The following is a 23188-nucleotide window of genomic DNA, read 5'->3' as shown; positions in this document are numbered from 1 at the left end:
AAGGGAGCAATAATAATGATTAATTTATATTCATTACTCACTTTTTATATGCCACCTTCAAACATTCAAGGACAACTTGGCGTGCCTAATGATACCGCTTTTGATCACTCTTTGTGGCACTTTTAGGATGCATGTAAAGCTCATGAACTCCTAACCAATTATGGTAGTTTAGGTTTGGGTGTTTCTAACGAACTTTTCTTGCAAACATTACTTTTGCAAATTACTTGTACACAATTTGAAAAGAATATAAGAGCTAAAGGACTGGTTATGGTCTAATGTTTATAAATAAGTGAATGGAAGAATTAGTTAAAGAAAAGTTGAAATGAAAGAGGCAAAAAAAGGAGGAAAATTAAGAACTACTTGTGAGGGCATACAATGGTAAAGCCTTACATGTAAGAACAATCATTACCATTCTGTTCAATAAAATGATTTGAAACTTCAAACAATTACCAACAAAAGGACCCAAAAACATTAAAAGTTGATTAACATTTACCTTAAACCCAACCAAAGATTGTCATGCAAGCATTGAAAACTAATCTCTTTTAGTGCTAATCACTTTGATTCATTTAAATGTGTTGCACCTAAGCTTACTCCCCTTTGAGGATTGATCATAGTCGACCATGTCCAAAAAAGAAATTGAAAACCACAATAAAACCACACAAAATTATAACTATAACTCTATATTTGCTAAAGAGTTGCTATTATCATGACCCACCATGTTTTTCTTTTCTTTGTTCTCCGAAGGAATGGGCATTAACATTGCCATTCTTAATTGACAGCACAAAAAGAAACAGTTTCCTGAATGAGAATGTTTTAAACAGCACAAATGGCTGAACAGAGCATTGTGAAAAGAAACAGTTTCCTGAATGAGAATGTTTTAAACAAACAGCACAAATGGCAACAGACATTTGACTGAACAGAGCATTGTGAAAAGGATTGTCTGAAGTGCATTGTGATACGAGACTCTTGTATCTTGACCAACCACAAAAACATTCTGAGTGTTTAGATTACATGGGGAAAAAGATACACTATGTGAATGAGGTGATTAGGCCTTAAGACAGATAGCTGTGTGTACAATCTCCAAATTATGTACAATGTCCTAACTGTAAGTCTGCAAAAGAGGAGCACATGCCAAAGATTTCATTGTCTGCTTTGGATCAGCAATACCATATAAAGTTGTCCTTTGCTCAGGAAACCTTCCTATAGAAGTAATCAGAGCTTCCATTTCTTGAGGAGAGAGCTCTTGCCCTGAAAGTACACCTCCTTTCACTCATCTTTGTAGATAGACTAAATCGTTATCAAGAAAGATATGCACCTATGTGATGGAATGTATGCATATAGGTGAATCATGCATGGACAGATGATCTGTGCACATATCCAAATGCAAGCATAAAGCCCAACGTCAATATCCTACATCATGTGCGCAAAACATGTCTATAAATAGGTTGGAACAAAAAGATGCATATGAGTAAGGATTCTATTACCAAATGAAGCTCCAGCTGCACGTGTTATGCTTTCATTCATAAGAGAACCACCCATGTCATTGCAACCTGCCATTAACAATGCTTGTGCTCCTTTTGGTCCCAATTTCACCCATGATGCCTGCACACAAACGAGCAGCTTTCAAAAAAATTTAACCGGATTGGAAGGAGTATCTCAGTGGATCTGCAACTGAAAAAAGGCACTGATAACAAAGTAAGAAAGAAGAGTCAGTTGCTGCTCATGCAGGTTATACTTGCGATAAGCTTTGGTTGACTGTTTTTGTGATGCTTACGTGCTCTGGAATGTCCAGTTCAGCAGTATCTAAATCAGTGGAATCTACACCCTTGTGTAACATGGATTGTGATCAGGTCATCTTTTGCAAAATTGAAAGTTCATCAGGCACAGGAGAGGTGGTTTGATGTAAGAGGTGCTACCATTCTACTACTGTCACCTGTGGACAGAGTCTAGGTGGTGTTGCAGCTCTTTTCGATGCTTCTGTTGGATTCTACAGGTTGCCTTTTTCCCACTGCTGAATTCCTCTGAATTCATATGTACCAATTGTTTATCAACTGAGCACTGAATAAAGGTTTATAGTGCAAATGAGGTACATGAATGTAGGGTTGCAAGATACAACAGTGTATGATATCTTCTACGGGCTTGCAAGATATGTAACACTAGGGATGCCATCTAAGTGACAGGCCTCCAAGAAATGAATTCATAATACTAGTTCAGGCCTTCAGAGGAACAGACTAATACCGTATGAAACAAGCAGTATAGCAGTAGAAAACTACCAGAACGCAGTTAGCTGATTATGCATATCCAACACTGAACCAACACATCCCCGGCATTGAACAATTACTAGAACAATATTAGGCATGTTTTTCAAAGTAAATGGAAGCTGTTTGGAAACCAAAACTTAGATGGGTTATGGCAATGAACTTACTCTGCTTTCGGTTGTGATCTTAGTACCTGAAGTGCAAGAACGAGTTAACTTATTCTGCCAACAACTCACCTGGATATTTGTAATGTGGGGATGAAGCACAAGTCGTGAAATAGCATGCATAAGTATACACTCCCGTCTTGTGGGACCTTTTCTGGATTTTCCTTTCAGATATATTGGAGCCTGCACAAGATACACATCAACCACAAGTATATTGGTTTCAACTTTCCATACAAAGAAAGACAACCATACCTCCATGGGCACAAAAGGCAACGGCACAAATTCTGTGAATCCCCCTGTTTTTTGCTGAAGTTCTCTCACACAAAGGAGATGTCTCGCCCTGCATATCAAATCAGTAAAAAGGTATACCGATATCTTTCATGAAACCTGCTCAAAGGAATGGAGTGTGGAAGTATTACCAGTGTTGGGGGCCATCAAGATGACCAAACATTATTGTAGCAGTGCTCTTCAGACCAATCTCATGAGCAGTCTCCATTATCTGTTAAAAACAATTTTGATGTACAAAAAAGCGAAGGGATGACCTGGAACTATCAACAGTGTAAATGCACTCCAGTTCCTCAATATCAACCATCTTTTATTCCATTAACGCTGTACAAAGAAGTTACTAAGTTTATTAAAAAACCACCAGCCTTGTGCATAAACAGTGCATTGGAAGTAAGCAACCAGTGATTCACTTATCCACATCCACAAACAATCCCTAAGCAACCTATTTTAGTTTACCCTAGAATACATTTAGTCTTTTCTCTCCAGTGCTTGGCGGCTGGGAAAAGCCTCCACCACCACCACCACACATGAGCCAGTCCAACGTGAAGATCATATCCTGCATCTCTACCTCATATAGTAGGTGGTGGTCATGACTGATTGACTGCTAGTAGAAAGCCTCCCATGAGATACACCCCAGGCTGCACTCTACCCAGCAGAGTAGTAGGGCACCCCTCGACACCAGCTCTGCCAACTCACATGACCATAGGCATTGCTTCAGAGTCTCCGAGCACTGTAGTGGGCAGTATCAGCAGACTCCGTCTTGCTGCATCTGAGTCAATGAACTGCGGACTGCCAAACCCCCATGCATGACCAGCTATCGCAAAAGTGTCACTAGAAGGTCAAGCGAAAGGCTAAGCTCTGCCCAATTACTGCATGATGGGGTCCAAATCGATGTCATCCTGCAACAAAAATATCTGGCAATCTGGGCTGTGTAAGCAAAGAAGCTTATTGGCTTCTGGGCCGCTCCCCAAGCGGGCCAGCACCACTCTAGGGCCCCAATCCAAGTCATCCAGGGCTCTATCCTCCTATATCCAATGTCAGCACTCCTGGATATCTGGCCATGTTGTGTGGATCCAGTTGCCACAATTTCCCTTGGAGGCTGACTCTGATCCTCTTTCAAAGGACGTTGGGGAAGGCAAGATCCTATTGCCCTATGTCCAGCGCTAGCCAGCCACCCTCCTGCACATTGAAGGTGTCTAGGGGGCACCTCTAACTCTACCAGCCACTTGCACTCGGATGTCGATAAGTGAAAACTATGCTGCAAGCCCACAGCCCTGCTACATAGGCTCTTGATGAGGAGGGGCTAGCCAATCTCAGGGGATTATTGCATCAATCTCCCATCTCTTGGCCTCTACCCCCCTCCAAGAACCTGCTATGTGCAGAAATACCTCCATTTCCACATCCACATGGATGTCTCTCCACACCCTAATGGAACAGGTAGATCTAGCCTCCCAACCTGCCCACTAGCTGTGCATAAGCTCCTCGAGCTTGTCTCGATCCTGGAACTGTGGGTTCCAAATGAATTGTTGTCTATCAATCTTGTCCTGGAAACCTAGGCACCTCTACTGTAGGACCTTCCACCATCCCAGCTAAACTTGCAGAAAATTGCAAAGAGGATGATTTGGGTAGGGTGGTCAGTATCGTTGTGAAGATCCATCCACCTTTGACCTCATAGATGGTCTCCATTTGCCTCCAGTCGGGGTCAACATTCTTGGAGACCCACATGAAGGAGGAGCTTCCAGGTATGTCTACTTGGTGTTAGCCCTCTGACTACCAGCTTGCCCAATAGGGCTTGATTTTAGAACTCTAGATCAATAATCCCCAAGCCCCCCTCTGAGCAATATTGGATCATGGTCTACCATGCCACCTGAGTGCATGAGTCCCTGGACCAATCTGAGAGCACAATAAATTCTAGACTAGCGGTGTAATCAAGTGACACATGATGGCAAGAAGCAACAACAAGAGGCTATATACTAGGTCATTGCCAACAAGACCCAGTTGATCACTAGGGCTCTACACACAAGGGAGAGGGGGCCGTGCTCCAGTATGTCAGCCTGTGCCAGATGGAATCCAACATTGGTATAAATCACTGAGCTGTTGTTCTGTTAAGTCTCATTTGGGATATAATTGTTTGCCCCTTGCTCACCCATTTAAAACCCAAGTGAACTCCCCAATCAATGCTGGAGCCAGGATCTGTAAGGCATCCAACTAAATTTTGCCAATTCATTTCGTACTTGTTGTTGTGCAAAACACCTCCAATGCCACTCTCACTCACTCTAGCATCAACTCATCATCCTCAATGTAAAGGGCCATGTCATCTGTGTACTCTTAAGTCCAATAGCTTTGCCTCATCCACATTGGCAACGTGAGGCATGCTAGCTCATTGACTCTTGCCTAGAGGAAGTAGGGCATCGCCTCCACAAAGAACAAAAAGAGATAGGGAGAAAGGGGGAAACCTTATCTAATCGATCCCCCATGCAGACTCTGCACCTTCCCTCTTCCCCTAAAATCACTCAACTATTGGTAGACCTATAATGCACTAAGACCCCACTAATCCACTCCTAAGGAAAGCCTAGCCAAGCCATGTGCCCTCCAAGAAACCCCAATCCACCCAGTCATAGGCCTTCTCAAAGTCCAAAAGCACTACAATCCTCTGTCCATAGCGGCACTCTACAGCCTCAAAGAACATGAAAATGTAGTCCAAGATGCTTCAATGTTGGACAAAACCTATGTGTGTGTCAATAGGCCATTAGACAATAAGGTGATCGAGTGCCACAAGGCCCCACCCCGAGGGAGAATACAAATTAGACCAGCAAACAAACAGCCTGGCATCCTGCCAGAGCTGAAAATTTATTGAAAGACCCAAAACAAGTGAGCCTTCACCTCCTCCCAATAGGTGAAGAAAAAAGCCCTGGAGAGCCCATTCTCTCCTAGGCACTTCTAGCCATCCTGTGACTAGAAGGCATGAGACACCTACTCAATGAAAGGTGGAAGGAGTGAGCATCCCATCTCCCTACCTCCATAGACGGGATGCAATCCCACACCTGCTCTTTGCAATGAAATACACTAGTCAAGACCGTCTCCAATTAGAAAAGTCTCCCATACTAATCACGCAAATTATGGATCTGCCCATCTCCAAAGACACTATGCTAATAAACTTGAAAAAACTCTTTGTACATCTTGCCACCCCCCCTTCCCCCAACCCACGTGGAAGGCAACTGAGGTGCAGAAAGAGAACTCTAGTCTCCTATCCTCTAAGCTTGCTAGAGCTGCTTGTACATGTAGCTCTTGTGCATGGAGGGTATGGTCTCCAAGGGAATGCTCTAGCAACCTCTGAATGGCTGCCCAACCTCGTTGAGCATCTCCTTGCAACATTGTTGCCTTGCATGGAGGGCCTCCTCCTAACAAGTCCTGCTCGAGTCTCCCAGAGTTTGTGCCACCTCCTCTGCAATCCCTCCATCCTGTGTCTAGTCTTTGGCTTAAAGCTGGTTGATCTGTCTACACACCTCTCCCTCCTAAGTTAATTTCAGAATTTAACATGAGGTGGTTCAAGGGCTGAAGCAGGTGCATCCAAAGAAAAGGACTGGGGCATGATCCAATTACGCCCCTTAAGAGTTGCCCCAAACATAGAACTTGTCCAACTACTCTAGAATGATGCCTCCCAACTGCCTGTAGCCCAAGGAGAAGTCCAATGATCCATCATGCCTATAGGTCTCTCCGAATTCCTGCAAAAATAAAAGTCTCGTGAGTCCCCAACTCATCACTCTCCTAGATTTTGGAGGTTTGTACCTCTAACCTAACAATCCTCTAGGGTCTCTAGGTTGCTGAAGTCACCTCAAACAATTGAAGAATCCATCTTGTCTATCCAAGGACCAACCCATGCTGAAAACCTTTGGTAGTGCATAGCCATTGAGGATTCCGCAAGAACCCTCAATTATCTAGCCTAATCCATAAGGCTCATCCTGCACCAATAGCCCTATAGTCATGCACATAGGACAATAGATTGGAATGAATCAAGGTGCACATTCAGACCATGAGAAGCCGAAGGAGTACTCCCAACAGGTGTAGGGGCCTCCTGCAAACATCTTTCAAATTTTGTTGGCCTAAGAGAAAGCAAGCTTATGAGGCCAAGGCAAATGCTCTAGAGCTTGAGATAGTCAATGCTTAATTGCCTACCATGGCATCTACATCTCAAGTTCCTAGATCTGATGCAAATTCCCCAGACGGTTTGCACCCTAACTGCCTATCGAGATACTTGTGCCTCCAATTCCTACAAATATACTAGAGAACACACTTTCACGTATTTGAGCTTTGGAGGTTCCTACTAGTCAATACATGGGGGGGTTCTTCCTTACAAGTGAGAGAGTGTGCAGCCAGATCAAGAGCCAGACAATTTGGCCTTCTTGCACATAGACCCCAAAAGTACTAGTTCTCTAAAAAGTTAGTCCCTTGCTATGACTCCCAACTGAAGGGCGTCCCAAAGGAGGGTATCTCAAAACTCTTGCGCAAGGTTTCTTGTGCCTCACATAGATTATGCATCAACCTCAATGAAAAAGCATTGATGAATCCAAACAGATGTCTTCCTAATATCTTGAAACCACCACTCTTTTCTGGAGTATTCAATTGTGAAAATGCAAGTTCTCAGTTTGTCATTTCTTCATGGGCTGACTTGTGGGTGTTGATCCTTTAAGCCTACACCCCCTCCACCAATCTGGAGAATGTGCACCTGAAATAGGAGACCATCCTTGAAACAAGAATGAGCGTGTGCTATCCAATTTTGGTGCAACCCAACAAACTTCCTTCCAACTCCTTTTCAACCTCTTGGAGAATGTGCACTTGAAATAGGAAACCATCCTTCAAACAAGAATGAGCATGTGCTGTTCAATTTTGGTGCAACCCAACAAACTTCCTTCCAACTCCTTTTCAACCTATATTAGTGAAGGAATCGATTAGGCACGGAGATAGAGGTAGACAGACCTTACGCTCAATGAGGGAGACAGAGAGAGTGCGAGTGAGCAGAGTAGAGAGTGAACACGTTTTTTGGTACAATGACGAGTGTACCACTTTAGGTTTTAGATAGATATATGTATGAAAGTACAATGTGCTAAGGGTATGTTCACACCTGTGCACATATAAAAGGCACGATGGCCCTTTATTCCCAAAACCCTCCCACCTAAAGGCAATGTGCCTCAAGAGGAGAAAAGAATCAACTAAGTCTTAAGTATGTACAAAGCTGAAATAAATATATCTATCCAACTCCCATCATCTGTCGGCAATGAGCAAACCGCTCTGCTGGAAGACCCTTCGTGAGAAGGTCTGCAGGATTATCATCTGTATGCACTTTGACAAGCTCAATGCTCTTGTTGTCAAGTACATCTCTAATGAAGTGATACTTCACCTGCATGTGCTTTGTCTTTGCATGAAAGACAAGATTCCGTGCTAGCATGATAGCACTCTTGACTATCACAATGGAGAACAAGTAACTCTCTGATGCCAAGCTCTCCCACCAAACGTGAAAGCCATAAAGCCTCCTTGCATGCCTCAGTGGCAACTACATACTCTGCCTCTGTAGTAGACAATGCAACACACTTTTATAGCCTGGAGATCCAAGAGACCGCTCCTCCTGTGAAAGTAAACATATGCCTTGGATTCATTGAAGCAAAGTCTTCATGGCAGCTTTGACATGAAGGATCTGGGTGATGCAAATCACATTCTTGGCATGCGAACACTCAGAGATAGGTCTAAAGGTTTACTCTATCTGTCTCAGCAGGAGCATATCTCCAAAGTTTTGCAACGTTTCAATATGGAGGGGAGAAAACAATTCGGGTTCCATTGCCTCCATATGTGAAACTCAGTGCAAAGGACAGCCCTACATCTGATGATGAGAAGGCTGAAATGGCCAAGATACCATATGCTTCAGCTGTTGGCAGTTTGATGTATGCTATGGTTGCTACACGCCCTGACATTGCTTTTGCAGTGGGAGTGGTTAGCAGATACATGGCAACCCCTAGCAAGAAGCATTGGGATGCAGTGAAAGGTATTATGAGATACCTCAAAGGCACAAAGGAGTTGTGCATCTGCTTTGGAAAGTAGAAGGCATCTGTTGTTGGCTTTACGGATGCAGACTATGCTGGTCATGCGAACTGTAGGAAGTCCACTTCTGGATATGTGTAGCATCATCGACAAAGGTGACAATATATTTCTTTCCTCCTAAAGATAATCCTGGCATTTGACATACATCCGAATGTACTAACTCTAGAGGAGAAGATTTCAAAGAAAGAGACTTTTTGTGAGAAGTCTCTGCACATTTGCCATAAATACAATGATCACGGTGCTTAAAATCAACATAACGAAGACAAGGCAAGTAACCCAAACGAGAAAGCACTTTCATTCTTGTTTGACTCATGTGTCCCAACCGCCATGCCACAAAGAAACCCTTGGCCACTCGGTCACGGCAACAACATGGTCACGCACACTAGATACATGAAGTGGATACAACGTATCACTCTTGCAACCTCTAGCAATAACCCTAGATCCCTTACAGATCTTCCATTTTCCATCACCAAAGGTGGTATGAAAACCATCATCATCTAGCTGCCCTGTGCATATCAAGCTCTTCTTGAGCTGAGGTACATGCCGTACATGCTGAAGTGTAAAGACAGAGCCATGCTGAAACTGTAATTGCACACTGCCAATACCTGCAATCTCACATGTGTAGTTATCCCCAAGATGGACAACATCATGTCGACCCCCTGTATATGCGGAAAACCACTCACGATGAGGGGTGACATGAAAGGAAGCACCTGAATCAAGAATCCAGGTATGCATGTCATCATCTGTATCTGCAAGTAGAGCATGTGCACCAAAATGTAAAGAGACAAAGAGTACATTACTCCCACTGTCACTGTCATGAGTGACTACATTCACCTCTTCAATTTTTACACTGCTCTTCTTAGGCTGACTGTCCTTCTCTTCCTTGCAATCATCTGTCTTCTTGCCTTTTCCTTTCTCTTTCTTCCATTTGTAGCAGTCACGTTTAAAGTAACCCTTCTTGCCACAATGATGACATTCAACATCTTTGCCACGTGATTTACTGCGTCTCTTGCCATCATATTTGCCCTTTTGCTATGATCTGCCCCTAGTATGCAAAGCACTGGAAGACTCGATGCATTGTTCTGCCAATTCATCTCTTCCATAAGTAGAGCACTCTCTACATCAGCATACAAAAGGATCACATTAGAATTGCTCATAGCAGTCCCGAATGTATCCCAACTCTCTAATAGAGTGCAAAGCAAGAAAGTAGCCTTAAATTCCTCATCAATCATGAACTTCAAGGCAACCAGCTGGCTGAAAATGGAGTTAAACTCACTCAAGTGAGTAGACATTGCTGTACCTTCTTTCATATGCAAATCCATAAGCTTTTTCAGCCGATACACTTTACATGTAGCGCTCTTCTGTGCATACAATTCTTCCAGTCTAGTCCATATAGCATATGCAAAATCCAAACCTTCAATGTTAAAGAGCAAGGCATCAGAAATCTATACCTCTATGGTTGAGCGTGCAAGCTCATTCAACTCATCCCAATGGTCCTGATCCATGTCCGCAGGCTTTGCCCCTTTAGTTTTGATCGGCTTTGCCTGCTTTTTTTGTAACAGGATATTGTAGCACTGTTTTTTGCCACACTACAAAATTATGTGCGCCTTCAAGCTTCTTTATATGCATCAAATTACTGCTGTCATTGCTGCCAGCCATGGTTTTCAGCTCAAAAGTGACCAAAAAACCAGTAAATGCAGGCCCAAATTGTCACCCAAGTGACCAAGGTACAAACAAGTACCAATCAACAATAAATGACCATGCAGAAGTACAGATTTCAGATCTGTAATTCAGTTTTCAGAAGCACCAAACCAAGTGCTACAGCCTTATCCAACTGATTACAGCTATTCCAAAGGGCATGTGCATCACATTACATGAGAAATCCCAAAATTTCAGCTGCAATTTCTGTTGTACGTGTACCCACGGGCATAAAATTTGACACGAACGGTCAAAAGCCCCAAAATTTTGTGCTCAAAAGCATCAAACACACATCTGCATTTCCTCTGTCATGCATAGGACTGTCCAATTTTGCCAAAATAAAGTAATTTCAGCAAAACCCCCAAATTTCACCGAGTGTTGATGTCCAAATTTCATGGAATTCAACCTGCATGTACATAAAATGGCCAAATGTTGCACAAATTTTGCCCAAATTGCAAAAGCCAAATTGCATAGGGTCCAATGTGCCTCAATGTCGAGAAATTGAGTTAATTTCAGCCCAAATTGCACATGTACATTAAAAGCCCTAAATGTCGGGGACAAAATGTCACAAATTCCTGCAATTTCTCAGACAGATTTGCTTGTCTTGCATCGAATTCCCCAAATCTGGGAAAAGCCCCAAATCTCTGGCTCAATTTTGCACAAATCTGCACACTGTGGTTGCGCGCACGAATGCCTGTAGGAGAGGAGTTAAAAAAAAAAAGGTTTTATAAAAAAAAAAATTGGATGACAGGTCTGTTGACCCGTCAGGCCTGTCCTCGCCTGTCCCGCTGGTACCATCACGCGTCGCACGCCCCTTCAGGCTTGTCCTTGCCTGCTAGCATCGCGCGCCTCGTCACGCCTGTCCTTGCTTGTCTTGCTCGTCCCGTCACGTTCGCCCGATGACGAGTGGCCTCACTGCCACCTCAAGGCAGCGCATCTACCGTTCCGCCACATACGCCGGAGCCTTGGCGCACAGCTAGAGCCTGGCCCTCGCACACTCTCCACAGCCTGTCCGCTTTTTGCAGCTCATGACTGCCTCAGTCTGACTGATGATCATTTGCAGCACCTTACGCTCTGATACCAGTTTGAAGGAATTGACTAGGCACGGAGATAGAGGTCGACAGACCTTGCGCTCAGTGAGGGAGACAGAGAGAGTGAGTGCGAGCGGAGTAGAGAGTGAACACGTTTTTTGGTACAATGACGAGTGTACCTCTTTAGGTTTTAAATAGATATATGTATGAAAGTACAATGTGCTAAGGGTGTGTTCACACCTGTGCACATATGAAAGGCACGATGGCCCTTTATTCCCAACAATTAGATGGGAGAATTGGTTCAAGGCCTTCATTCTTATCTTCAGCTGCCTGTAAGGACAAGAAAAAACCATAAGGATTCTACAACTTCCTGCAGTTTTAATGGCAAAGCGGATGGAACACTTTCTTCCAAAGACACACAATCCCTTAAAAAGGACACTCAAGCTTGTAAAATGATGCTCTAGTGTACCTGACCATATCTACTACCAGTGCCACCTTCTTATGCCAAGACAAAACTACTACTTTTGTTGGCTTTGAGACAGTTTAGGTGCATTACAAATTTCAAGCTGTTTAACTTATGCATACTAGATATAAACTACTGGAGGTCCTTAGTAACAGTGATGGCAGCCAGAGACCTAGTGAAGACAGTAGTGACAGATCTCAGACCTGCTGCCAGAGAGGCAATGCCAGCACCCAGTCACTGTCATCAGCAGCTCTAGGAGGTTTCCCTCAGTCTCCTGCCCCCTAATCACCCTACCAGCAGTCATGCCACAGCCATAGGAGGTAGTGGAGTCCGACCCCAACAGTGGGAGTGATACACCTGCTGCCCACTCAGCTAAGAGAACTGGTTCTTCAACCTCTACGCACACCCAAAGTTTCCGCCCATTCTTAAGAGAAAGACGATGCATTCTAGAGCAATAGATGTATGAGTCGGATATTTCATGGAACTTTTGAGGATTTCCCTGCCTTATCTGAGCCAGCAAAACTAGCAGATAGAAGGTTTGGCAGGGTTTACTTTAGGAGAAAGCAAAGGCAGGCATAGAGTGTTGAGCCATGCCAGTCCAGAGATTCAGTTGGCCCCATGAGGATCTCTCACAGAACATATGAGGCTTCGGCGGCCACGAATTCAGACAGGGCCAAAGCCTGATGAGATGGGACTTGCATTATACATAGATCACCATTGGGAAGATCCATCGACCTCATGGTTCAAGAGCATCAACTTTCAGCAGACTCACAGAGAGGATATCCTAATGCTGTGAGGATCTTTTGCCAGGACAAAGGTACACTTACTGGGCACCAACAGTAGGGGGAAGATATTCAAGCAAGTATGTACTTATCTTAGAAAGCAGAGGACCCAGGCCGTGTAGGGTTGGGGCATTTTGATTCTAAGGAGATCCTAATGGTCTGTTGAGAGAAGATAAAGCACTTACTGGTTTTTTGGTCATTTATGCCCCGAATAGCCAAAGAGACGGGAGTCAATTTTGGAATACCAACTGTTGGGTTTGACTCACGCCTACGCTCACATAGGAGTGTTGGTGATCTTCAGTAGGACACTGGGGCACCTTTTGCTCTCCGTACAAGAGGATTTTTCTCCTAGATTTATTTCTTTCATTTTATGTGCCTATGTTACACAGTTTGGGCACTTATCATGGTTTTACACTCTTCAATGTGAACACCCTCTTACAACCCTAAGGTTTAAGGGTTGTACTTTGTACTTGCATCTTACACTTTAGATTATTGCATTGGGTGTCGTGCTCTCACACTCTTACACTCTACACTATCAAATGTACTCTTAGCTGAGCTTCGATCTGTCCTTCCTCTCACATTTGGTATCAGAGCTGAGCTTCAGCTCAGCTGACCTCTCGGCCATTGTCAGCAGCTCCCCGGTCATCATCATCAGCTCCACCACCAACTGAGCCAGCTCACAGCTCCAGCTTCTTCTGGCTCGTCCACGGGTCTCCACTGTCCTCTTGGCCAGCACCACCGGGACCACCAAGGCCGCCAACACTGCCAGGACTCCTCAGTGCCTGCAGCGCTGCCCCATAGGCAGTGTGCCTGCCCCAGGAGTGCCTAGTTTGCCAAGACCGCCGCCTGAGCAAGTGGCGCCTTCGCCTGCAGCACCCCTTGCCTCTTTCACCTCTACCTCTTGTGCCCCAGACGCCACCAGTTTGTTGTAAATCACTGCCACAATTTGACTACACCTGCCCATTGCCTGTGCAACCTGGCTGCTGCCCCGCCTGTTCCCCCACCTGCGCTTGCAACCTACTCCAGCAGCTCTACTACCAAAGGCCAGGCCGCCTGCCCTGCTCAGTCCATATCAGAGGTAACCAAATGCAAAACTTGTCAATTTTTATTCAAATTTATTTCTCTGGAAAGGGCTTTTGCCCGGGCAGGCAATCTCTGTTCCAACACATGTCTAGGACACAATTACTGCAGAGATTTTGTGAACTTTGGGTCAGACACTTGGGGCTTTTGCAGTCAGCTCAGAGATTGGCAAATGTATATCTGTGACAGTCTGAAATAGACTGATTTTGTGCATTTTGGGACAGAAATTTTGGGGCTTTTGTATTTTCAGTGATGATGAGCATTTATTGCACCTTGGATAGCATGCATTTCAAACAATTTTTGATAGAGTGTGATTAAATTAATTACAGCAAAGTACTTGCTGTAATTTCTGCACATTTTGAGATTTTCATGTTTGTTCAGCTTGAGGATTGCTGTTTTGCTCTCTAACCAGTGACATTTATCATGGCAAATCAAGGAGGTGATGTATTTACATATGTATCCAAGGAGGATAGGTTGGATAGCAACAACTATTCCCTCTGGTCCTTCATGATGAAGAATGTGCTAATTGCAAAGAATCTTTGGGATTATGTCAAGGGTGAAGAAGTTAGGCCCGGAGTTGTAGCTCTTGCTGCTCCTCTAGAAAGACATGGACAACAGGCAACTCAGCCTGTTTAGCCCACTCCAGCTCAGCCACTTCCCCAGAGATCAACAACACAAAAGGCATGGGATGCACGGGATGCATAAGCTTTGTCACTGATTGCATTGGCAGTTCAACGGTCTATCATCTCTCACATTCGGTCTGCAGTTGCTTCATGAGAAGCGTGGCTAACCTTAGAGCAGATGTTTGCTGGAAAGAACGAGACACGCTCTCTTTCTTGAAGAAAGAGCTTGAGACTGTGAAAATGGATTTGGGTGGCTTTTACTATTTTGTCACTTTCATTGATGACTTTACTCGTTTTTGATGGGTCTACTCTTTGGTGAAAAAGTCAGAAGTATACGATGCATTTTTGGCTTTTGTAGCACTTGCTGAAAATCAATCTGGCCGTAGGGTAAAGACTCTCCGTTCAGACCAAGGGGGGAATACATGTTCTCTATGTTGAATTCTTTTTTGAAGCAGAAGGGCATTGTTCATTAGTATACTACTGCTTATACTCCACAACAGAATGGAGTTGTAGAGAGGAAAAATCAATCACTCATAGAGATGGCCACATGTATGCCGAAAGCAAAGAGCTTGCCACACAATTTTTGGATGGAGGCAATTATGTGTGCTTGCGATGTCTTGAATAGGTGCCCCACCAAGGCATAAGAGAATGTCACACCTTTTGAGGCTTGGAACTGTCGGAAACCTTCTATTGGGCATTTTCGTACTTTTGGGTTTCTTGCATATGCACACATTCCCAAGGTACTCAAGAAGAAGTTGGATAACAAGGCTGTTAAATGCATTTTTGTGGGGTACAACAGTGAGAGAAAAGAACATAGATTATATGATCCTGTCTCTAAAAAAGTATTTGCCAGTAGGGATGTGGTTTTCAATGAAAATCAGAATTATCCCTTGCTGGTCTTGACACATATCAGGCTGCCAATGATGTATTTGAAGGGCTGCTGCCCATTTCTTTCAATGATACAACTGGAGCTTCAGCAAGTGAACTTAATGTTCAACCAGCTGCTCCATTGGATAATGCAAAAAAGCAACCTGTAGCCGATCTGAATATTCAACAAGGTGCTGAATTTAAAATTCAGCAAGAGCTTGTACACAATCAAGAGGCTAGGCAGATGCCTAGATGGTATTTGCAGACCATGAAAGATAGTCATTTGGATGCTCCTATTGCTGATCGTACTAGAAGGCAAGCTCGTATGCACGATGATGCACATACCATGGAATTTGCTATGGCAACGGATACACTTAATGATGAGGAGCCTAAATGTTTTGAGGATGCACAACAAAGTGTGCATTGGATGGCAACAATGCAAGCTGAGTTTGATTCCATCGTAAAAAATCAAACATGGGATTTAGTATCTTTGCCTATCGGGAAGAAAGCCATTAGTACAAAGTGGATCTATAAGCTGAAAAGGAATGTAGATGGATCCATTGACAAATATAAGGCCAAGCTTGTGGCCATACACACAGAAGAAAGGCATTGACTAGGAGGAGACATTTGCTCCTACATCCTGCATGACTACCATTAGGTCTATGGTTGCTTTGGTTGCCCATTATGGATGGACTGTGCATTAGCTTGATATAAAGACTGTATTTTTATATGGGGAACTTCAAGAAGTGTATGTACAACAGCCCATTGGTTTTGCACTTGAGGGATCCGAACACTTGGTCTGCAAGCTGAAAAAGGCTTTATATGGTTTGAAACAAGCTCCTTGAGCTTGATATGCAAATATCGATGCCTTTTTACTCAACCAAGGGTTCGTAAACAGCTCATCCGAGTCTACCCTTTACGTATGTAAAGAGGGGGGATCCTTGCTAGTCATATGTCTATATGTTGATGATCTTTTGCTTACAGTGACACATACTCATCAGGTTTCAGCATTCAAACAAAATTTGCACCAAACTTTTGAGATGTCACATTTGGGGCCTTTGTACTATTACTTGGGCATTCAGTCATTCATGATGCTAGAGGCATTCGATTGTCATAGTTGAGATATGTCGACAAACTTCTAGAGAGGTTTGGCTTACAGGATTGCAAGCCAGTGTGTACACCAATGGAACCTGGATTGAAGCTGACATTGCATGATGATAGTGACTTATTTGATATCAATATGTATGCTCCAGCAGTTGGATGTCTTATTTACTTATGCGACACAAGGCCAGACATACAATTTGCAGTTTCAACCCTAAGCAAATATATGCATTAGCCACGCATGTCACATTGGCAAGTTGTCAAGCATGTTTTCCGTTACTTGCAAGGTACTAGGACTCTTGGATTGCTTTATGCCAAGGGGGAACCACTGCACTTATATGCTTACAGTGATTCTCATTGGGCTGGTGATTATGATTCTTGTCATTCCACTAGTGGCAATTGTTTCTTTCTTCGCTCATCTTGCATCTCTTGGCTTAGCAAAAAACAATCCACTGTTGCCACATCATCACGTCAAGCCGAATACAAGGCAGCTTTCACTCTACCATAGTTGAATGTGTATGGCTTAGATGCTTGTTAGCTGATTTGGATGTATCTGTCATGGAGCCTACTCCTTTATTCATTGACAGTCAGAGTGCCATTGCAGTGCACAGAACCCAATGTTTCATGCACACACGAAACACATTGAGATCCATTATCACTTTATCAAAGAGAGGCTACATGCAGGTGATATCAGCCTTGTCTACTACCCTACCACCAATAATGTGGCAAACATCTTCACCAAAGCTCTTCCTCGTGACAAATTTGAAGCATTTCGCAATGCTTTAAATTTGATCTCCCTTGATAGATGACCTTTGTATCTTAATCACTCTTCACTCCAAGGGGGTTTGTTGGGTTTGACTCACGCCTACGTTCACAGAGTGTCGATGATCTTCAATAAGACACTAGGACACATTTTACTCTCTGTACGAGAGGTTTTTTCCCCCAGATTTATTCCTTTCATTTTATGTGCCTATGTTACACAATTTGGGCACTTATCGTGTTTTTATACTCTTCAAGTGTGAACTCCCTCTCACAACCCTAAGGTTTAAGGGTTGTACTTTGTACTTGCATCTTACACTTCAGATTATTGCTTTGGGTGTCTTGCTCTCACACTCTTACACTCTACACTATCAATTGTACTCTCAGCTGATCTGTCCTTCCTCTCACACCCACTACATTGCATAGTATGTGGAGAATTCAATATGGTGGAGGCCCTAGAGGAGAGGCAAGAGCATAGAGATCATCAGAGGAGGACAGCACAATGCTTGGGAGGAGTTCAACTTCCTTAGAGGTCATGATCTTTGGTTCATAGCAAAGCATGGAAGATCCACATGCTCTCTTCAGTTCTCCAGGACAGACCGGTGTGTGCACTCCTCCAACTTCAGCATGTCCTTATACCAAATCTATGGATTCCACCGGGAAATGGGAGAGACTACAAGCGACTCCAAGTGGATGAGGAGGAGAGATGCTTTTCTGCGGACTTGGAACTTTAGGACCTTCTTCCATTTAGCACCTCACATGGTCTGGCATTACAGCCCACTGGTTCATAGTTTACTCAACTATTCAATTTATAATGTACTTAGCAGTCCTTCACAAGACTTTTTGTACTTGCATTTTAACTCAGTTCTTTTCCAAGGTGTTATTGATAGAATCTTCTTTTCTTGGAAAAAAGAAATTAAGTACATTTATGGCAAAAGACATTACAGATCACAATTCAAACATTTTCTATTGGGCCAACTCTCTGGAAAGGGATTCTACTAAAGTTAAAATGTGCATGGTAAAATGTAACAAGACAGAAACAGATACAAGCATGCCCTTAGCTGGACAGTAAACAAGGTGGCGCACACAAATCTACAAGTACAATGTAACAAGATAAAAGCAAGTATTAGAACACCCTTGGCTGGACAGTCTACAAGCTGGGCGCACACAAATATATGGCATTGCTATGCAAAATGTAGCTGTAAGATTTTGAAGAAAGTAATCTTAACTAATGGAAATAATAAAAGAGTTGAAGTTCATGAAATTGTAACTGAAATATTCTCCTGTAAGCCTAAATTATGAGTTATAACATTGGTTCACCACACAGTACAACATGACATATAGAGATAATAAAGCCACAATCTAATATGTTACCTCAAGCCATTTTTGGGTTGTAATCTTGTCTGGGCAAATTATGTTCCTGATTTCATCATCTAAAATCTTGTTCAAACAGGGTTTATAATTAGTCAATAAGAAAACACTGCCATATTCAGGAAATAATTGACAGATTTTAACATTGCATCAAGTACACATAGCATTACATAACAAATGTATGCACAAAACGCAAATGCATGCAGGATTGTGGCTTGAGTTTTAGTGATTGTAGTCCATTACATATCCTGAAATTTCAGAATCTAATTTTTTTCTAACATCGTCAGCTAAGTACTTAGGGACATTGGGCAAGTTGGAGGCAAGTTATGGCCCAGTATGAAAATTAGAATAGGCATATCCCGAAGCAAGGTTGCAACTTGCCATGTCCTCTCTACAGAGAAGCTTTTAAATTCCTATCAAGGCAAAGCAACAAGCAGTTCATCCTCGATCCTAATGGATGCCTTACACTATCCACTGTTCATCTCAGCGATTTTCATTGGTGCACTGTGCAGAGGGTATTGATTGCAGCTCCATAACAATCAATTGCACATTGATCCTAGCCTAAGTCTACTGTGTTCTGATGCTTGTTGTCACCTACTGGGATCTTGAGTGAAGGCCCTTGCATTGGATGCTTGGGATCCTTGGCAGTGGTATTGGCAAGTTCTCGCATCCCTCCTCGCCACTAAGGATTTCCTGTCTTCCAGTATACCATACAGTTGGGTTCACAGATATCCTCATTCCCCTCTTCATACCCCTGCTGTTCTTAATCATCAACATAGCCAGGCATTAGTCTTTACAGAGTTCAGGCACACCCTATGGAATAGGTTTTGCAATAATTTTGCCGCTTTGTTGCACATTGTAGCTTTGCCATGGGCATTTGGCTCAGTCATATTGCCCACTTTGCCAAATTCCATCTTTGTAGAGAATTCCTAGAGAGAGCTCATGATTCCTATGGATTACCTTTGTGATCAGCGGGTATGGCTCAAGATACTTAAGGTTCTCTTCTTTGGCACTTACATCTTCACCTACCAGGATGGGCCTGACTTTTCTCTACTTATCAGGATTCTTGGGACCAATCAAGTCTGTCATTACTTATCAGGATGTAGCTGATTTTCATTCCTTTCAGAGATTTTTCTATCCAGATTGTAGCACATCTAAACATCCTATGCTGCTCGGACTCACAGCTGGAGTACTTGGAAATTCTAGACAGCCTACGGTCATGTAATAATTGATAATCAGCATTTGCTACCGATTGACAGTGCACTGAATATAGATGTGCATTGTGTATATCAATAGTTGATGCAGAGATTGTGGATATTTAAGGTCGAAATGGTCCTATCCCAAAAGTAAAATTGATGGTTGTTCGTTGTGAGGTAAACCTCTAACACAACAAATATATAAAAAACGAGTGTTGTATAAATTTTAATTTAAAGAAATAAAAAACTTATAAAAACTTACTTTTGGGATGTTTTGGGCTTAACAAGAGCTCAAGAAGAAATGGAAAAGTTCAAAAATCTTTAATGGACTACATTTATGTAGCCAGTTTTTTTGATCGACTGCCTTTCGATAAAAAATCATTTCCAGAGAACTAATTTTGATTGAAACATTTTCAATCAAAAGCTTTTAATTTGAAAGACTTTTTATTCAGGTATATAACTATTATTCAGAAAAACCCCGAATAATGATGTATTTCTATACAAAAGTCTCAAACAGCTAAAAAGACACCAAAGAGGAGTTGAAGTATGTCACATGGGGTTTGGTTATCATCCAGTGCCAGGAAATTCTATAAAAAGGCAAGTACCCCCTAGCAGCTCAAGCAAGATCTGTTAGTTTCCATTAGCTCTGGAGAAGCCCCAAGAAAGAACTTAACTGTCCAGCAGAGCACTAAGAGAGAACAAGGATGTCAAGGAGTATCATAGACAACAAGGTGGAAATATGGAGAAGCAAACCATTGCGGCATAGGCCTACAGCTTATATGCAGTCTATTACCCTACTTCCTTATTCAAACTAGCAGGATACATTAACTGTAGATCTATCACAAGAGTGGATTGTTTTGCAACAGTGCAGGTCATATCTATGCATATATGCCTCAATTTCTAAAAACAAAGGTTTAAAACATCTCTCTGTGTCCCTGCTTACACACTGTGCAGGCAAACGATGTGCAGGCCTTTCCAATTGAGAGACTGATAGATGTGCCAATTCTCTGCTCTAGATGATGCCAATAATGTGTGCAGAGTTTCCTGGGGATGAAACTACTCTGGATGTTTTAACTTACTTGTCTAGATCCTACAGTGCGAGTAGCTACCTGCCCGTCGCACTGCTGCCCGCCATCGCGCCCAGCTCTCCCCCCCCCTCCTCCCATCGCGTTGCGCCTCCTCCCCTCCTGTCGCCCAGCCTTCCCTAACCCCCCTCCCTCCATAACAGGTTCCCTGGTACAGTGGCTTCACAGTGGAGGCATTCACGCTCCATAACAGGATTCTTAGACATCCGGTCACCCTACTCTTCCCCGACTGGCAGTAGAGTACCGCCAGTTAGTGGAGGACTTTGGACGGCTCTTCAGCACTGTCCTTCCCGCCTCCTTCGCGAACACACTGACAGCCGTAGGAGTCCCAAAGGTACAGATGGTAGTGAAAGAGACAGAATATACCATAGTTTCTGGAGATTGAGACAAACAGACACTCTTTTAGGCAGCAGCAAGTTATTGTGACCGGGCAGTCAGGGCAGTGCCTGCATTGCCATGACTTTGGGCATCAGGGACTAGATTGCACATGCTTTGAAGCCAAGGCGGCTTCGCCGATAGATCCACAGGTGGACACTGACGACTTTACACGGGTCCAGAGACGACAGAGAGGGAGACGGCAGAAGGAGCCACAATCAGCCCCTCAAACACAACCACGGCAGCAAGGAGCAAGAGGGCGAGCGTCACCCTCCCGGCAGAGCACCCCGCGGCCCCCCCTTCTCATCCCACCCGGCAAGACCACAAGCCTCCACATCCACCTCCCATGGAGGCGTCACAAGCCACCTCACCCGAGGGCCCACAGCCCGCACATCCACCTCCCAGTCCATGGGAGAAGGAGGACTAGCCTCTTTTTCCACAACAATGGCCAGGTTGCATGATGGACATTAACTAGTGGGCTGGAGCTAAGGTCCCACATCTGAGCATTATCTTTCGAGCCCCTCTACAGTGGAGAGCTCCGATGGATGTGATCAAGTGGCCCCTAGCATAGGCAACCCATTTCTACTAGTATATAGAGTTATGCCTCTCAGCCTTGCTGATAGATGCCCTTGTGGTACCACCAGGAGTATCTATCACCCCCATGGTCCCGCCCGACAGCCACCATGGGGGAATGGAGTTCACTGTCCAAGCCTACAACAAAGCGGATCTGCATGCCCCATAGCTCTTCTTCTTCGTCAGCAGCTTCCACACCGAACAGATGCCTGTTTGGTCAGCCACAGGTTTCCCTATAAGTTTACATATTGCATCCTGGAATGTGAACAACCTCCACTACAATGGGACACGTGGTTCTAGAAAATTGATTGTTCGGCAGGAGTTACAGCGTGCTCTCGCCAGACGGATCGACATCTTACTTTTGCAGGAGCACAAGCTCACTCCCGCCCAGGCCCATTGGGTAGGGAAGGTACTCCCAAGCCATTCACACACTTCCTAGGAACACGCCATTGGCGCCCGCGGCAGGAGTGGAGGCGTATGGACCTCTATTGGCCTAAGCCTCACCGCCTGTGCACATGACCACAAGATGATTGTGGTAGGGAGGGTTCTTTGGATCACATTGGATATTGGGGATTCGTGTCTTGCAGTCCTCAACGTCTATGCCCCTACTGAGGTTAGGGCACGCAGCAAGTTCTAGGTGGAGATTGCAGCAAGACTCTCGAAGGTGGACTCCTGGATTGTTGGAGAAGACTTCAACAACCTTGAGGCCTTAGAGGACCAAAAGGGCAGAGGTAGAAACTACTAGGGCATGGCTAGGAAGGAGCAGGAGGCATGGGAGGTCTTCCTACTAACAGTAGGAGCACGTGATGCTTGGAGAGACCCAGCTTTCCACAAGAGGGAGAGATCGCTAAACTTCTCTTGGGGATACAGGCGACTAGGCGGAGTTTTGCTGGAGCCGCTGGACAAGTTTCATGTGGGAGAGTGGGGATGATCTTGCGGAGGCCAGGTAGGGCAATTGGCTGGCACCACTTTATCTGATCATTGCCCGGTTCTCCTAACACTTGATGCCTTAGCCTCTGCCCTAGACACACAATTCTGTCGGATCCCTGACTAGGGAGTAGGACATGAGGGACCGGATTACAGAGGAGGTTGCAGAGGTCCTAGCCGAGTCGAGCAGTATCTGCCAAGAGACAACCCTACATGCCAAGCATCAGAGCTGGGAGGAGGAGAGAACACTCCGATGGGACCTAGTAACCACGTAGAGACTACTACAAGAGGCACCAAGGGATCCCATTCTCCAAGCACAGGAGGTGCGTGCACGAGCAGCCCTCGCCGGCCTAGAGGACAAGCACTCGAAGTTTTCCTTCCACACCTCAACAGCCTTTTGGGCGCGGAAGGGGGACATGATGTGTAGGGAGTTTTTCCAGGTTCATCAGCCCCGCAC

General features: G+C 44.1%; 1 protein-coding gene across 1 annotated transcript in view; it reads right to left on the bottom strand.

Moving 5' to 3' along the window:
* Nucleotides 1-736: 736 nt before the first annotated feature.
* Nucleotides 737-23188, bottom strand: part of LOC148029357 (uncharacterized) — a 208019-nt gene continuing 185567 nt past the window's right edge. The window contains exons 14-19 of the mRNA XM_087688149.1: nucleotides 18579-18644; nucleotides 2842-2921; nucleotides 2675-2762; nucleotides 2495-2605; nucleotides 1485-1602; nucleotides 737-1248 (exon numbers count right to left, since the gene is read on the bottom strand). Of these exons, the coding sequence (XP_087544275.1) occupies nucleotides 1100-1248; nucleotides 1485-1602; nucleotides 2495-2605; nucleotides 2675-2762; nucleotides 2842-2921; nucleotides 18579-18644 (612 nt within the window). The 3' untranslated portion in view covers nucleotides 737-1099. The remainder of the gene's footprint in view (nucleotides 1249-1484; nucleotides 1603-2494; nucleotides 2606-2674; nucleotides 2763-2841; nucleotides 2922-18578; nucleotides 18645-23188) is intronic.

Source organism: Lygodium microphyllum, chromosome 11 (assembly GCF_053477565.2).
Source record: "Lygodium microphyllum isolate KBCC chromosome 11, Lygodium_microphyllum_v1.1.10, whole genome shotgun sequence".
Lineage (NCBI taxonomy): Eukaryota > Viridiplantae > Streptophyta > Polypodiopsida > Schizaeales > Lygodiaceae > Lygodium > Lygodium microphyllum.
Note: the sequence above shows the minus strand (reverse complement) of the source record. Positions and strands in the feature narration are given on the sequence as shown.